Source organism: Gorilla gorilla, chromosome 2 (assembly GCF_029281585.2).
Source record: "Gorilla gorilla gorilla isolate KB3781 chromosome 2, NHGRI_mGorGor1-v2.1_pri, whole genome shotgun sequence".
Taxonomy (NCBI): Eukaryota; Metazoa; Chordata; class Mammalia; order Primates; family Hominidae; genus Gorilla; species Gorilla gorilla.
Genome location: NC_086017.1, coordinates 190,310,385 through 190,326,106, shown reverse-complemented (window position 1 = coordinate 190,326,106; position 15,722 = coordinate 190,310,385). Strand labels below are relative to the sequence as shown.

Here is a 15,722-nt window from a genome sequence, read left to right as displayed (position 1 = left end):
AATACACAAACGCCGACAGACTCATCTAACAAAAACTTAGATTAACATAGGAAGAAAGAATAATACAACTCACATTTCTCCTTTGTTCTTGTCTTTGAGCCACTGATGTAGTGTGTGGCTGTTGAACTGCAGTGCACCTTTCAAGCCGCCTTTGCACTGAATTTGCATAATAGTGTGAGAATTTCGCACCACCTCAATAAGTCCCACACAGTCACCGATTGACAGACAACCATAAGGTAACATTCTGAAAGAGGAGTAACACGTTTACAATTAAATGATGGAATTTTAAAATAGCAAATGTTTTAATAGGCTAAAACATGAGTATTTTATTAGTAAATTTGTCATGCATGACCTTTACTGCCTTTCCCCAATTTTAATTTTCTTTTTTATGGTGTGATAAACGTACTCCTGGAATAATCCTCAAAATTACCTGTCATCATTTATTATAACCTTCAACTGAGAAAGCACTATTTTTATCAGAAAAGAATTAAGAAAATTATTGCGGCAATTAAAATTTTACAAACATTTATGATTTTAAAAATATGTGTTAATTTAAAGATGTTTAATTGACATCGAAATAAAACTGTAGGGCAGAAGTTCTCAATTTTGGTCTCAGGACTCCTTTACACTTGTAGAAATTACTGAGGACTCCAAAGAGCTTTTAGTTATGTGAATTACATCTACTGATATTAGAAATTGAAATAGGGAAAATAAAAATTTTAAATATTTACTAATTCATTTAAAAGCAACAAACTATGACATGTTAATATAAGTAACATATTTCATGAAACAAAAAATGCATTTAAAAAATTTAGTGAGAAGAGTGAAATTCTTTCACATTTAAAAAATTTTTTAAATGTCTGACTTCATAGTACCCAGCTGGATTCTCATATATGCTTTTGTATGCAATCTAATGCAATGTTTTAATTAAAGTATAAAAAGAAAATCTGGCCTCACAAAGACAGGTAGGTAGAAAAAGAAGGAGTATTATAATAGACTTTTCAGATAATTGTGATATTTTTCTTTGGTACTGTTCTAAAACCTGACAAGATAAGTTTCTTAAGTTGCAAAATGTAATCTAAAACTGTATCAATAAACTTTTCATACTCAGTTACATTAAAATCAATTTGTCTTTCTTGCCTTTTAATGTATCTCTTACCCATACATGATTTTATAGTATCCTGCATGGTCATTTGTAGATGTTCCAAATGTTGATACTTTTCATTATACCATACTAAAAAACCACAATTGTTAATATTACCAAGAATCTCATCAGAAAGATGTTAAGTTTAGGGACTCTATTAGGTTCAGTGGCAGATACTGAAAATTAGAATTTTCAAAATTCTAATTTTGAATTTCTAATGAAATTTTTGTTGCAAGTTTGAATTTTATCATTGGCAACAAATACTGTCACAGTTGTTTTCTTCAAAGAGACAGGCACATATTGTTCATTTTCAAGAAAATGTCTGCCAAATATCCATGTCTGAATAACCATAGCTTGCCTACTAGTTATTTAAGTAAAAATCGTGTTCCATAAAAACACCAGCTAGTTCAGCTCACAACTCAAATAATCCCACAAATATTTCCCTTTGATACAACCATAATACTTGGGATGTGGCACAAATGCTTTTTAGGGTACCTCTCATTTATTCACATAGAAAATTAAATAGGACACATAGTCAAGGGTGCAGATGTGAGGATTTAAAGAGACAATGAAAAAAAGCACCTAACATTCAGATTGACACGTAAGTATCCAAAGTTTGGTTTTCCTTGCTCTGTTCTTCTCATAAGCTACTCTCCATATTTTCCACCTTTCCTTTACTTCTTAAATTCCTAATACAGTCTATACTTATTTTCATTTTCTTACTTAATTCCTTGTAGCCTAGCTTCTACACCTACCACTCTAGTGAGTAAACTCTTAAAACTAATGATGAGTCACTAAATCCAAGTGCTTTTTCACAGGCCTTATTCTTTTAACCCCCTTGAAGCCCTTGGCCCTACAAATTGTCAATCACTTCCTCTAGTACTCCTACTTCCTTTGATGACTTCTCTTACACAACCTTTTCTTCTACCTGCCCTCGTAAATAGGGAAATGTCTTAAGGTTGTACTCCTGCTCATTCTTTCTTATTTTATGTTTTTATCACTGTTGAACATGCTCACAGTTTACAGAATTTAATTGTCTTCTAAGTCTTGTTATTAAAAAAAAAAGCAGGGTTAAAATAAACCCGATTCTGAATTATAGTTTTGCCAAGTATAAATAAAAATGCTGTTATGATTTTACTTAAATAATTTTAATCTAAAGTTAAACTTGAAATAAAATTTTTACTTACATTTACTTAAGTTAAAAATATTCAGAAAATACAAGACTAAAAAACCATTAATATTTCTAATCATCTTAACTTCAGATGCTTTTTTGCAAAGTCATTAATTTATAATTAAACAATGTAATTAACCAGCATTACACAGTTATCTCCTTTACTCTTTCTTAGCTCTACAATCTTTTTTACAGTCTATTCCTTTGGGGGACATGGTAGTAGTGGCATGTGGATCTCTCATGACACAGGAAATTATACCAAAAAATGAAATTTGATTCATATAACATTAACCATTTTTGGAAAGCAGCAGGGGTTAAGCAACGTATCAGGAGTTACAAATTTGAAGTTGATGACAATTTTGTGCCTTAGCAGGTCACCTGAAATGTCCACTTTCTTCTTTGCAATAAAAGGGTACAACTATTTGTCACTGACACATTTTTGTATACTAGCTACTCTTAAAATTTATAAGAGGCATACAAATAAGCCCTTGTCTGGTGTTACCTGCAATTCCTACTAAATGTACCTTGTTGTTACAGCTAGACTTGACTCTATGTCCACTTATAGGCCAAAATACTTTGGACAGAGTGGGCTTTGCCTGAATGACTATGGATTTGCAAAAAGACAAGTCAGGTAAGGAAGAACATTTTAGAAGCAACAATGACTAGGAGAAGATGAAGCATGACAGAAAACTTGGTGATAATACTGATATTGTGGAAAGTTGGGTAGAAACCAACAGACTGGTAAAAACTCTAAGATAGCTGGTTGCATAATTTTGCTGCAAAACTGATTTCAATATTTGAGGATTTATACAGTTTTAGAATTAGAAAATTCCCATTATGAAACTTTCTTTTAAACTCTTAATTTCTGAATGAAAACAGGGGTCTTTTGTGTCTCCTTTGTCTTGTTCCTAATGGTGACACTCCAGAGGCAGTAGCAGAGTGTTTATTAGCTTATTAGCTCTTTTTACTTAGCTGAATATAATTTAGCTATTCTAAGTCAAGTAAGAGGAGGATATGTCAAAGTACTATAGTGTAATCAACTACTGATAATTACTGCATACATTTCTTTTTAGACATATGCCTCTATATGCTTCTATAATTATTAATAGTTCACTTTTTCAGGATAACTTTCAACATACAGGTTGCCTTACTGGTTACCTACCGAAGATCAAGACCTTGATTTTGCCAGATATTTTCCATAATACGAATAATTTGAAGTGTTAGCATATCTTGCCGTAAATCTGAAATTCAAATAATATGTATCACCATTTAATGCCACAGATGCAAATTTGGGGATCACGCCATCACATGGTTTTCAAATGAAAAACAAATACAGCTATATTTACTCTTCAAAAGAAACTTCAGGAAAGCACTATTCTGATTTCTTTTCAAAAAAATTTATAAATGAGTGTATATGTCCACTCAAAGCCTTTACATAGCTTTATTAATGTATTTATAATTTTTTGAGATGGGGTCTTGCTAAGTTGCCCAGGCTGGTCTAAAACTCCTGGGCTCAAGTAATCCTCCAGAGCAACTGGGATCACAAGCATGCACCACTACAAATGGCTCTTAATATTCTGATTCTTAAATCCACTTTTAAAGTCTTTGCATAAACATATTTGAATAACAGTGTAGGATAAGTGAGCACGCATCTCACAAAAATTTTTAATTAAAGCATTTATAGTAATTATTTTTCTGAATCCTTAAATTTGAACATATGTTTATATTAAAATATTGGGATCAACAGAATTCACTGCTGAAATGTCATTTCCTATTGAAAACCCATCCATGATCCTCCTTCACTCCCCCCATAGCCTTTTCCTCCATATAAGTACCTTCTTTTATATGGTTCCTGAGCAGACTACACTTTTCCTTTGCACCATGCTTGCAATTTTATTTTTGTAATTATTCATTTAATGTCCCTCTTTTCTCTGTTAAGCTGTAAGCTCCAAGAGGGCAGGGATTCTGTTTTCTTCACTGCTAAAACCCCAGGGCCTAGCACATAGAATATTTATGGAATGAATGGATACTCACACAGCTAAGCAAATGATAATTAGAAACTGATTAAAAAAAAAAACCAAAACAACAACAAAAAATACTTCTCTACACAGGTCCACGGGAGGGGGGTTGGAGGCAGGGAACAGGAAAAAGAAAAAACAAAAAACTGATTTCAGGACTTCTGATCTAAACCTAGTACTTCTTTTCTTTTCATTGATTATACATGCATATTTCAAAGGTCAAGACATCTGATAAATATTACATATTTTATCACATGTGTATATTCCTTAAATGGCTTTCAATAGTTTTTCATGGTTCATAAATATCCTGTGTATAAAAAGATAGCTAAATTCATGCATCATAAGCTCATTAATACTCTTCCTTACCATCCCCATTTTTAAAGATGATCTCATTGTTCTGAAACAGTAACTCTGACATGATGTCTGGGTTCTCCCAATTCAACCACAGTGGCCTTTTTGCAGAGGACATAATTCGACACTCTTCAAGCCTTTAAAATAGTTAAAAACTTTACTAGGTACCTTTGCTTTATTATTCTTTTACCCTCAAATTTATTTTAAAATATAAATACAATATAGCTTTTTGAAGTGTTACAAAGATTTAAAACTTTCACCTCAATTTTTATTTAGGAATCCATTTCTAAAGAGTATAAAAAAAAACTAAAAGTTTTAAAAGTTATATAATTGCATATGAATTTCCAACAAATATATAGAGATATATCATTAGTTTTACAGATATTACATTTCCATTTCTTATCCTATGGTAACAGAAATTCTGGCCATAGAAGGTTTTAAACTGTATTATTTAAGTAGTAAAAACTCATTCTGAATAAAGGCAGTACTGAACTTAAGATAATTTACTACTCTTATTTTGAGGGTAGGAGAATGAGAGAGAGAAGCATAAATTATTGAACATTCTAATTATAACAGACATTTTTACTTTTCTCAAGATTTTATCCAGAAAAGGTATTTATTTAAATATATCAATGAAACCCCCAAGAAAGTACCTGAGGTTTCCTAGTTGATGAGCAGGGTTTAGAGGAGACAGAAAGCCCTGCAGAGCATCCATGAAATCTGGTCGCCTCATTTGCTCAACTAAAAACTTCATCTGTACCTGATTAAAAAAAAGGATAGTCACAGTAAGAAACTGACTTAATAAAAGATAAAACTAACTGCTAATCTCTTTCTCACATGAGAACCTCAGTACTGTACAGTCTCTGAATCTACATCCTAGACTGGCTGCTTTCTAATTAAGAGGGTTTCTACAACACAGAGCAGCAACACTCAGAGACAGAAGCAAGACTGGCAGCACTGTGTACCCCTTCCTGTAAGAAGATGAAATCTGCTTGGTGATAGTGGCAATGCTTTTGGCTGTAGAGCAGAGCTAGTCAACCGGCAGGTCAGCTGCCAGTTTTTGTAAATTGAGTTGTATTAGAATATAGCTACACCCATTCATTACATATTGGCTGCTTTTACGAGAATAGCAGAGTTGAATAGTTAAGACAGAGACCACATGGGCCTGCAAAGTCTAAAACAGTTACTATCTGGCCCTTTAAGAAAATTTGCTGATCTGTGTTCTAGAGGAAAAACTAAGGAGACCATGTTACATTAGCTTAATAACCTTACTTTTAGGCTTTTAAGAAAACACAGCATTCATACTCTCTTTGCTGGGTGAAAAGTGGTCTAGTGAGGCTAAAAGAAATTGTTGGGAAAAGGACTTGTAAAAACATTTGTTACATGGAGTCTCATACTATATTCAGGTTTTAGTATGTGGCTACAAAACAATATCCCTTTTTAATCAATTCAAATCAGAGCCCAGACTGCTGAGTTATCACGCAATAGCTGGGATTTTATTTTAGGAAACTTTCACCTATTGAAAATATAAAATGTGAGTGAGGGAAAAAGTGGTTAGGAGCTAGGAATTAATAATAAATTAATTTTCATGCTGGAATTTAAATAATAAAGTTTTTTTCTTCTTGTTATATACAAATGAATAGTTAGAAAATCTAGTCATCACTGACTAGATAGCTCTTGTTCATGTAAAGGCATTTCTATCACTGACAACTCTAATGTTAGCACAATGCTTCATATATTTTATCACTCATTGTTACAACAAAACACAAAGCCACTCAAAGTAACTGCTCTTGTTTCTATGACTGCATCTTAGTTCCCTATCAAAATCTCATTTAAGCCAATAATGATCTGAGTAATGAATTTCATGTTCCTAATTAATCCACTGTATCATAGCCAATTTGTGATATAAAAACTCCAGCTTAGAAGAAATGCCTACACAGATGGTCTCCAACTTACAACGGTTTTGACTTACTATTTTTCAACTTTGTGATGGTGTGAAAGCAACATGCATTCAGAAATTATATGTCAAATTTTGAACTTTTATCTCTTCCTACATGCATTCAGTAGAAACTATACATCAAATTTTAAACTTTTATCTCTTCCTGGGCTAGTGACATGCAACACAGTATTTTCTTGAGATGCTGGGTAGCAGCAGCGAGCCGCAGCTCCCAGTCAGCCATGCAGTCAGGAGGGTAAACGACCAATACTCTACAGTGTACTGTGTGGCCAGCATTTTTTGAATACTGTGTTTTGTGTTTTCGCATCCCATCACATCTACAAAATGCCCATTTTTGCCTGTAAGATATTTTCAACTTATGATGTGTTTATCAGGATATAACCCTGTTATAAGTTGAGGAACATCTGTATTTACAAATGTATCTAAAATTTAGTTTCTTTTTTCTCAGCTCAGTTACAATATATAAATGCAATAGATTTTGTTCTTCCAGGGCAATCTAGACCCTTCTTGCTCATCAATTCCAGTATCAGAAAGAGTACAATTATTTTCTAACATCCTATATTTGAATTTATATATCACACTTCAATAAAATCAACTCACACTGTATGACATTTACATTAATACAATAACTTTGTTTTAATTTTTTTTTTTCCCTTCAAGTACTAGTAATGAAGATGCTGGAAACATTCATTCAGTACTGCTAACTTACATTCTCTGTCCTTTGGGGACTTACTAATATACGATTTTTTTTTTTCCTTTTACTAGAGGTGAGGAATGAGCTTCAATTGTAAGAGGTGGTGAATTTAGGATGTGGTGGATTGGACTGAATAAAGAATAGGGTGTAGGAAAAGGTCATAAAAAAGTTTACATTGGGCTAGGCACAGTGGCTCATGCCTGTAATTCCAGCACTTTGGGAGGCCGAGGTGGGCAGACTGCTTGAGCCCAGTAATTGGAGACCAGCCTGGGCAACAAAGCGAAACACTGTCTCTACTAAAAATACAAAAATTAGCTGGAAGTGGTGGCATGCTCCTATAGTCCTAGCTACTCAGGAGGCTGAGGTGGGAGGATGGCTTGAACCCAGGAGGTCAAGGCTGCAGTGAGCCGAAATTGCACCACTGCATTCCAGGCCAGGCAAAAGAGCCAGACCCTGTCTCAAAAAAAAAAAAAAAAAAAAAAAAGTTTACATTGTATTTCCTACTCTTAGTTATACTAAGCTAGACAGCAGATGACTAGAGTGTGATATATTTACTGAGTGACTTGAAATCCATTTTAAACTTGGAAATGTAAAAACTAACTTCTTTCCACTCATTTTCAGGGTCATTACTGAGAGACAATAAATGACAGAATAAGGAAATAATCACTGTAAATACTTAGGGACCTGAATAAGAGAAAGGAAGGGAAAGTAAAGGGATCTAACATTTATTGGGCACCTTCTATGTTCCAAGGATTGTGATAGGTTCTTTGCATATCTCATGTAATTTAATTCTCACAATGGCCTTATGAAGCAGGTATTATTCCCATTTTACAGACAAAGAAAATGAGTCCTGAGAGCCTGCATGACGTGTCTAACACTACACAGCTGAGAGGCAGTGGAACTTGGTTCCAAATCCTAATCTGCTTGATTCCAAGGACCGTGATCTGTATATACACTGGGCTTCTAAACAACTCTGCCCCACTGCAGTGAAAAGAGTCTCAAACACAAACTAGAGTCACACACCTTTTGCGTTTCATCCTTCTTCTCCTGTTTGAGAATGTCAGTTAAGTTAATGAGCTTTTCCATTGCCTCGACTTGCCTATTCAGGTGCTTCAAATACATCCCACATGCACGACAATAGGACTCCAAAAGCAGGCCAAACCTCTGGCTAACTGTTTTATTGTGCATCTCAGATCTAAAAGAATCGTGCAAAATTAAAAATATATATATATAGTCTTAAATCAGTATACAAATAATCTTTGCTAAACAATTTAAACACTCATTTTTGAAATCCAGTAAATGTTACAATCATACTAATAATAAAATTATTCAAAACCTGTAATTTAGAAACAAAACCACCACGAGTTTCAGGTACTTCCTGAATATGTGATTAAATAAACATCTAGTTTTTAGGTTTATTTCAACTAGTTTTCATTGACTAATCTCAGTACAAGATATAAAAACATGAAAAAAGGAAATTGAGCACAAAAATAATCAAATGAAGAGGGAGGGAACAAAGCGCTCAGTGAATGCTGCTTGACTCTTCTGACACACGCCTATGCTTCTTGTTTTCAACTTAACTTCTGGGTTCCATTTTTAAATTTTAACACTTAAAATATCATATTAGATATAAATCTGCTTCTAAATTTATGAAAAGTTATATGGTTTATGACCTGTAACTTTTGAGTACTACATATATCACATTCTACAAAACATTTTTTATTCTTAATTAGCTTGTTTTTCAGTAAGAACCACGGGAGTTTGACATTGTTCTGAATTTCAAGGTAAAACATTTTTTTCTTTGTTTGGGGATATTGTAATCCATACACACAGTGAAACCTACAGCAATATTCATCTGGACCTAGAAAATTTGACTTAAGTAGAACAAAAATCTTTAAAAATATTTAAGCTCTCATTCATGACTAAAATTTAGTTTTGAATTTACTGCTTTTTAAATTTCAAAGAGCAAAAGTTGAGAAGCTCATCACTGGTACAAAATACTTTTAGTATGGAAAACTCTTCCAGCCAAACATAAACAAAAGTATATAATACATATTTATAAATCTATTAAGAAAGCAAGTAATATGTACCTTAAGAATTTAATGGGAAAATAATTAGACTTACTTTAAATGCCAAAAGAAAAAGTGCCCAATCCTTTGATTAGTCAATGCTTTCTTCAGTAAAAATCTCACAAGCAAGTTATCCAAATATTGTTCATATTTTAGGACCTAGGTGATTCAAAAAAAACAAATCAGGGTCAGTTTCTGCATGGCCGATCTAAAGAAAATTTTTTCAAAAAGAAAGTGGATATTACTGGTAATAATTTTTTTTTTAAGCATAAAACTAGTTAGTGCAGTAGGTTTTTTAAAAGGAAGTTGTATGGATCTAGAATAAATTATTATTGTAATTAAACATTATTTACTATTTTGCATTATTTTACCTGTACTAGCTGAATTAAATACTGAGAAAGTTTGTCATCTGTTAAATATTTTTCCAAGCACCGAACAGCAAAACCTCGAACCATAGGATCTGGGTAATTACAGTCCAGAAGTTCCATAGCCTGTTCAGGTTTGATTGGAGGCCAATCTTTTACCAAGCAATACATCTGTGTATGAGAAAGACAATAAATCATATTTAAAGGAGAAAGATAGTTGTGAATGAGCCATCTAAAACACTGCCTTAACTTCTGATTTTAAAATTAGTTTAGATAAATAATCTCCTTAGAATTTACAGTTCTAATTAGTTTTATCTATGGAAATAATGTTAAGGGTGTTTTTTTCTACACTGTATTACTATTATTAGTTTATTTCGTTTATTTATGTGGACTTTCTGAGAGAAAACAATTTAAGTGACATACCAATTTGTACAACAGTTATCTAGTAATCTCAAACATACATTTACCTGGGCTACTTCATCTCTAGAATTCCATTTAACAGACAGAAGCAATTTGGGTAGAATTTCGGGGATAGTTACACAATAGTGTCTGTGTGGGAGAAACAAAATAAACATAAACATTCTTGCATGCTATTCAAAAGGCTGACATGTCTAACTTCTCCATATGCAATCTTCTTAAGAAGTCCCAAACTTCTTACATTACTAGCTTTTTTAAAATTCAAAAGACATCAGTGTTTAACACTGTAGTTGGAAATATATTTACATATATACTTAGGCACAGTTATAATGGCAAAGAACACAAAAGGAAAATGCAAATGGATTATAAGTACTTAAATTTAGTTAACAGTTAAGAAAAATTATGAATATATGTTATACCACTCTTCATATAGCTCATATTTTTCACCCACTTACGCAACATGAATGAATCATAGAGTCACCACTTCTACTGTAGTTACTGGACAAAATTTATGTCTCAATGGACTTTCTGCAGAAATGCACTGCAACTGGTTTATTTAAATATACCCGTATCACCAACAGCAGGGTAATTTCTTCATAAATGAAAATAAGGCATTATACTATTTGAAGAAACGTAAGAAAAAAGAAAAATGAAAGGGAACCCCTAAAAATTATAATATCTAGACCAACTAAATCACATCTAAATTGATCTAAAACTACTAGAATATTTTAAACAATCCTAAAGAAAGTCATATCAGGAATTCAGAGTAAGAAAAAGCATTTAATGTGCCAACTACCAATGTAGTATGATTTTCTACAAATACCAATTTACAGCCATTGTTTTTAAAAAGGCAATGTTTATAGTTTAAAAATCATGTAAATTCTGCTTTATTTATTCCAATAGGTATGGTAAAAACATGCTGAGATCAGCCAAAGTCAGTTATTTTTTCTGTAATAAAGAAAAAGAAACAGAGAATCTCCATTTTAGCACTTACCTGTGGCTCCATAGAAAATCTTTCTCCTGCTCAGTGATTTCAGAGAGAGGATCTCGTGTAGAAATTGCTTTGAGCTGTTCTTTGTCATTTTCCCTTAATTCATTGTCTCTAGCTAGTCTGTTACTCTGTAAAATAAAATAATATCTTATATAGCTTTCTTTGTCATATTTTTCCCCTCTGGATTCACAGATGATTTACAGAAAAAGCAAATACATTTTCAATAAATTTTACATTGCTAATTAACTGTTGTAAAATAATTTATTCTCATTGCAAGACTTTATTTTCAGAGACAGGAAAGAACCAATCTAAGACATAATATTTGTGGAACAAATCCAGTAATTTATTTGGTTAATATTACACCAGTCACAGAATAGTAACTGCTGAAGTTAGCCAACAACAAGACCAGATTAGGATACTAGAGGATGGTAGTGAACAATTTACTTTTCCTCCTGATGAGGATCTTGTTAACTTATCTGTGAATGTTTTTGATATAGAGAATAAGAAACACTAAAATGATAAAAATGTAAACCCTTTCATGTTCTTTGCCTGAACAGATGCTTATGATCACTGCAAGGCTTTCAAATTTAAAAAGTAAAAACCAGTAAGAAAAAAAGAATGAAGAAACACCCCCATTAAAACACTGTATCCTGAATATTAGAAAACGAAAAATAATATTTTTTTGTATAATTCCAAGCAATGTATATTCCCTGCAAATATAGATATATTAACTGTGTAATGAATAATGAGTACATATTAATGTATTATGCAAAACAAATATAAACCCCTTAGGATGGGTTACATATATTTTTAAATGGCTAAAAATGAAAGCAGACATCCATGCCACTTGGTTTGTATGTGTTTATATGCTGTTAACTTATTCAGCAGCACGAAGAAATATTACTGGCACATATTTGTTCAACAAGTATTTATTAAATATGTACTACGTACCTTGTTTTGTTCTTGCTGTTGGGATTACAAAATAGTAAAAGACCCTGCACTAACAGAGCCTCTGTTATAGTGGGAAATCAAATAAATAAAAATATTGGAAAATTGATATAATGTACTCTGGATGATGTAACAGAGAATGACTGAGAACATAGTATTTGTGATTCAAGTAACAAGAAGGAACCTTTATCCACACTAAGATTTGGGAAAGACTATTGCAGATGGAGAAAACACTGCAAGCCTTCCTCCCACCCCAGAAATAACTAGTTTGGTGTGAAGGAATAAAGCCAGTGAGCCTGATGGGCAATAGACAAGGGAAAGAAGAAATGTAAGCTGAATTCAGATCACGTAAAATTTGCGAACAGGGTATAAAGTTGGGATTTTATTTTTATTGATAGCTATTTAAAGAATGAATACCATGATTTGATTTGTATTTCATAAAGATTATTATGGCTTCTCTGGAAGGAGGGAGAGGTTATTCCAATAGTCCAGGAAAGAGATAATACATACTCAATCCTCGATTTACCAGGAAAAGAAGTTGCTGCTGTTTATTTACTTATTTTTATTTGTTTACATTTTAAATGTAAAATAACTTACAGAAGAATAAAGTGATGGGGAAAACAATTTTATTAGACATTTTAATAAGAATTTAAATATTATAAAACCAAATTCTTATCTACATTTTCCTGGTTTTGAAGATAAATATATCATTGTCAAACTAGAAACTACACTGTCAAAATGCAGTATTTTTGAAAATTCTGACGGCTCATAACTGTTGAAGGAAAGGCCATCTTTTTTCCTCTGTAATTACAAAACATTTCTACTCTATAAATGCCAATCAGAATGATCAACTCAAGGAGTTATTTTATTTCTACATCATCTTTTTACTTCTAGTCACATTTGTATACACAGCTACCTTCGGCATTTGTCCATTTAGAAAGTGTATCAGGTAAATTTTTAACGTAGATTTAGAGGTTCAAGAAAATTTTTAAAAAATTTTGGTGCATATAATAAAAAATGAAAAGAATATTGTAAAACATGAGGCTGTTCAGGTTCTTGTCACAAAATATTGTGTGATGAAGTCATTCTGGTGGAATGACTAACTGAATGTGAATACAAATTTCCTTTTTGTCTTTAGAAATACTATCAAATTTCCTTTTTGTTGTTAGAAATATATTCTTTACTCATCATTATCCTGAGTTTGAGAAGACTTAAGATAACTGAGAGACAGTTTAGGTATTGTCATCTGACATTTCATTTATATAATAAACTTCACCATGATTAGAGTTTAGAGTAGTGGTTCTCAACTAGGGTGACTTTGTGTCCCCTTGACCACCCAGGAACCTTGGCTAATGTCTGGAGACATTTTTGATAGCCATAACTTAGCAGGATGGCACTACTGGCCTGCAGCAGGGTAGAGGACAGGGATGCTAAACATCCTGGATTGCACACACAGGATGGCTCCTACAACAAAGAATTATTTGGCGCAAAATGTCAATAGTGCTGAGGTTGGGAAACTCTGCTCTAGGCTGCTACTATCTATCTACATTCATATTATGATTTGTCTAATGCTTGTGAAATATCTTCCTTGGTCAGTTTTCATCTGTCATTATTCTGGGTGAAAAGTGAAAAATTCTGAATTCTCAAGTGTCCAATGAAAGCCTGAAAGAAACCAACCAACCAAACAAAAAAAATTGCAAAGACAGTGTCTGCAGACTTCTTCTATACTTCTGGAAAGATGATGCAAGACACTGGGCAATGCAATAAGAAAACTGAAGGATGATGTAACATCATGATTTACTTCACTATTTTATTATCCTTCTAGGCTATTCTATCCTTCTTTTATATTTTCATATTATTTTAGTCTTTTTTAGCATAGTTGGAAATAATGAATATGGATAAAGTAATTTCTAGGATGATGAAATAGTAAAATATTTAAGATACAGAAAAACTAAGATCCCATGTCGTATCTTAGATTTACAAAAGTTTCCAATAGATACAAATTGTAACTGAAAAATAGAAGTTTTATTCTGCTATAAAATAAGCAAATTTTTCTTTGAAATAAAATTTCTTTTAAGAAAGAATACAGTCATCAAATATCAATTCTTACAAAGAGAACTGCTCAAAAAAGAGACTCGTATCTTTTAAATGCAGAAAAATATATATGCAGAAAAGATAATTCGTTTTCCGAAAAGTAGTGGTAAACGCCTTACTGAGAACACAGCTATGAATCAATAAATTTCCTAAGTGCAATATACCAGGCTGCCTCTTGATGCTGCTGTTACTGTTAATGGGATAGGGGTGTTTTGGACTTCTTGGCCCAAAATTCACTGGCTGGTTTATCTATAGCCAACAAGGCCAAAGAAAAAGTAATATATTTGGAAACACCAATGAACACAAACATCTTCTCGTGGCATTGACATCTTTGCCCTTGAGAAATCAGGGAGAGTTAATGGTTCTTGAACCTAGATAATTATACTGTGGTTCGAAAGCTATGGCCAAGATTAGACAACTAGATCAATATTTAAATTCCATCTTACATACGGTCTTTCCTGGGGAACCTGGGATAACATGGTGAAGACCTGCTGTTTTCTCTGCTTCCAAGCTCAACTAACAATATATTTATGCAGGTGTACCCTGTATTATTGTGCTTTGCTTTATCATACCTCACAGATATTGCATTTCCAACAAACTGAAGGTTTGTGGTGGTATCCCTATGTAAAGGAAGTCTCCTGGCACTATTTTTCCAAATGCATGGCTCATTTTTTGTCTCTGTGTCACATTTTGGTAATTCTTATAATATTTCAAGCTTTTCATTATTATTATACATTATGATGATCTGTGATCAAAGATCAGTGATCTTTGATGTTACTCTGATGCAGTTGGGGGTGCCATGAGCCAATTAAGATGGTGAACTTATTCGATAAGTGTTGCATGTTCCGACTTCTTCACCGACCAACCTTTGCTCATCTTTCTTCCTCCTCTCAGGACTCCCTATTCCCTGAGACACAACAATATTGAAATTAGGCCAATTAATAACCCTACAATGGCCTCTAAGTGTTCAAGTGACAGGAAGAGTGCCACGTCTCTTGCTTCACATCAAAAGCTAGAAATGTTAAGTTTAGTGAGAAATGCATGTCAAAAGCCACACAGGCCAAGGCTAGGCCTCTGGTGCCAAACAGCTAAGTTGTGAATGCAAAGGAAAAGTTTCTGAAGAAAACTAAAAGTGCTACTTCAGTGAATGAAGTATAAGAAAACAAAACAGCCTTAATGCTGAAATGGAGAAAGTTTCAGTGGTCTAGATAGAAGATCAAACCAGCCACAACTTTTCCTTAAGTCAAAGCCTAATCCAGAGCAAGACCATAACTCTTCAATTCTATGAATATTGAGAGAGATGAAGACGCTTCAGAGGAAAAGTTTGAAGCTAGCAGAGGTTGCTTTAAGAGGTTTAAAAAAGAAGCTGTGAAGCAGCAAGTGCTGATGGAGAAGCTGCTGCAAGTTATCCAGAAGATCTAGCCAAGATAACTGATGAAGGTGGCCACACTAAGCAACAGATTTTCAATGTAAACAAAACAGTCTTACAATGGAAGAAGATGC

General features: G+C 33.1%; 1 protein-coding gene across 1 annotated transcript in view; it reads right to left on the bottom strand.

The window, feature by feature from the left end:
• PIK3CA (phosphatidylinositol-4,5-bisphosphate 3-kinase catalytic subunit alpha) overlaps positions 1–15,722 on the bottom strand; it is an 88,727-nt gene that overhangs the window by 7,959 nt on the left and 65,046 nt on the right. Inside the window, exons 10-18 of the mRNA XM_004038036.5 lie at positions 11,181–11,305; positions 10,237–10,318; positions 9,776–9,940; positions 9,460–9,563; positions 8,359–8,530; positions 5,338–5,444; positions 4,700–4,821; positions 3,478–3,556; positions 74–244 (exon numbers count right to left, since the gene is read on the bottom strand). Coding sequence (XP_004038084.1) covers positions 74–244; positions 3,478–3,556; positions 4,700–4,821; positions 5,338–5,444; positions 8,359–8,530; positions 9,460–9,563; positions 9,776–9,940; positions 10,237–10,318; positions 11,181–11,305 — 1,127 coding nt within the window. The remainder of the gene's footprint in view (positions 1–73; positions 245–3,477; positions 3,557–4,699; positions 4,822–5,337; positions 5,445–8,358; positions 8,531–9,459; positions 9,564–9,775; positions 9,941–10,236; positions 10,319–11,180; positions 11,306–15,722) is intronic.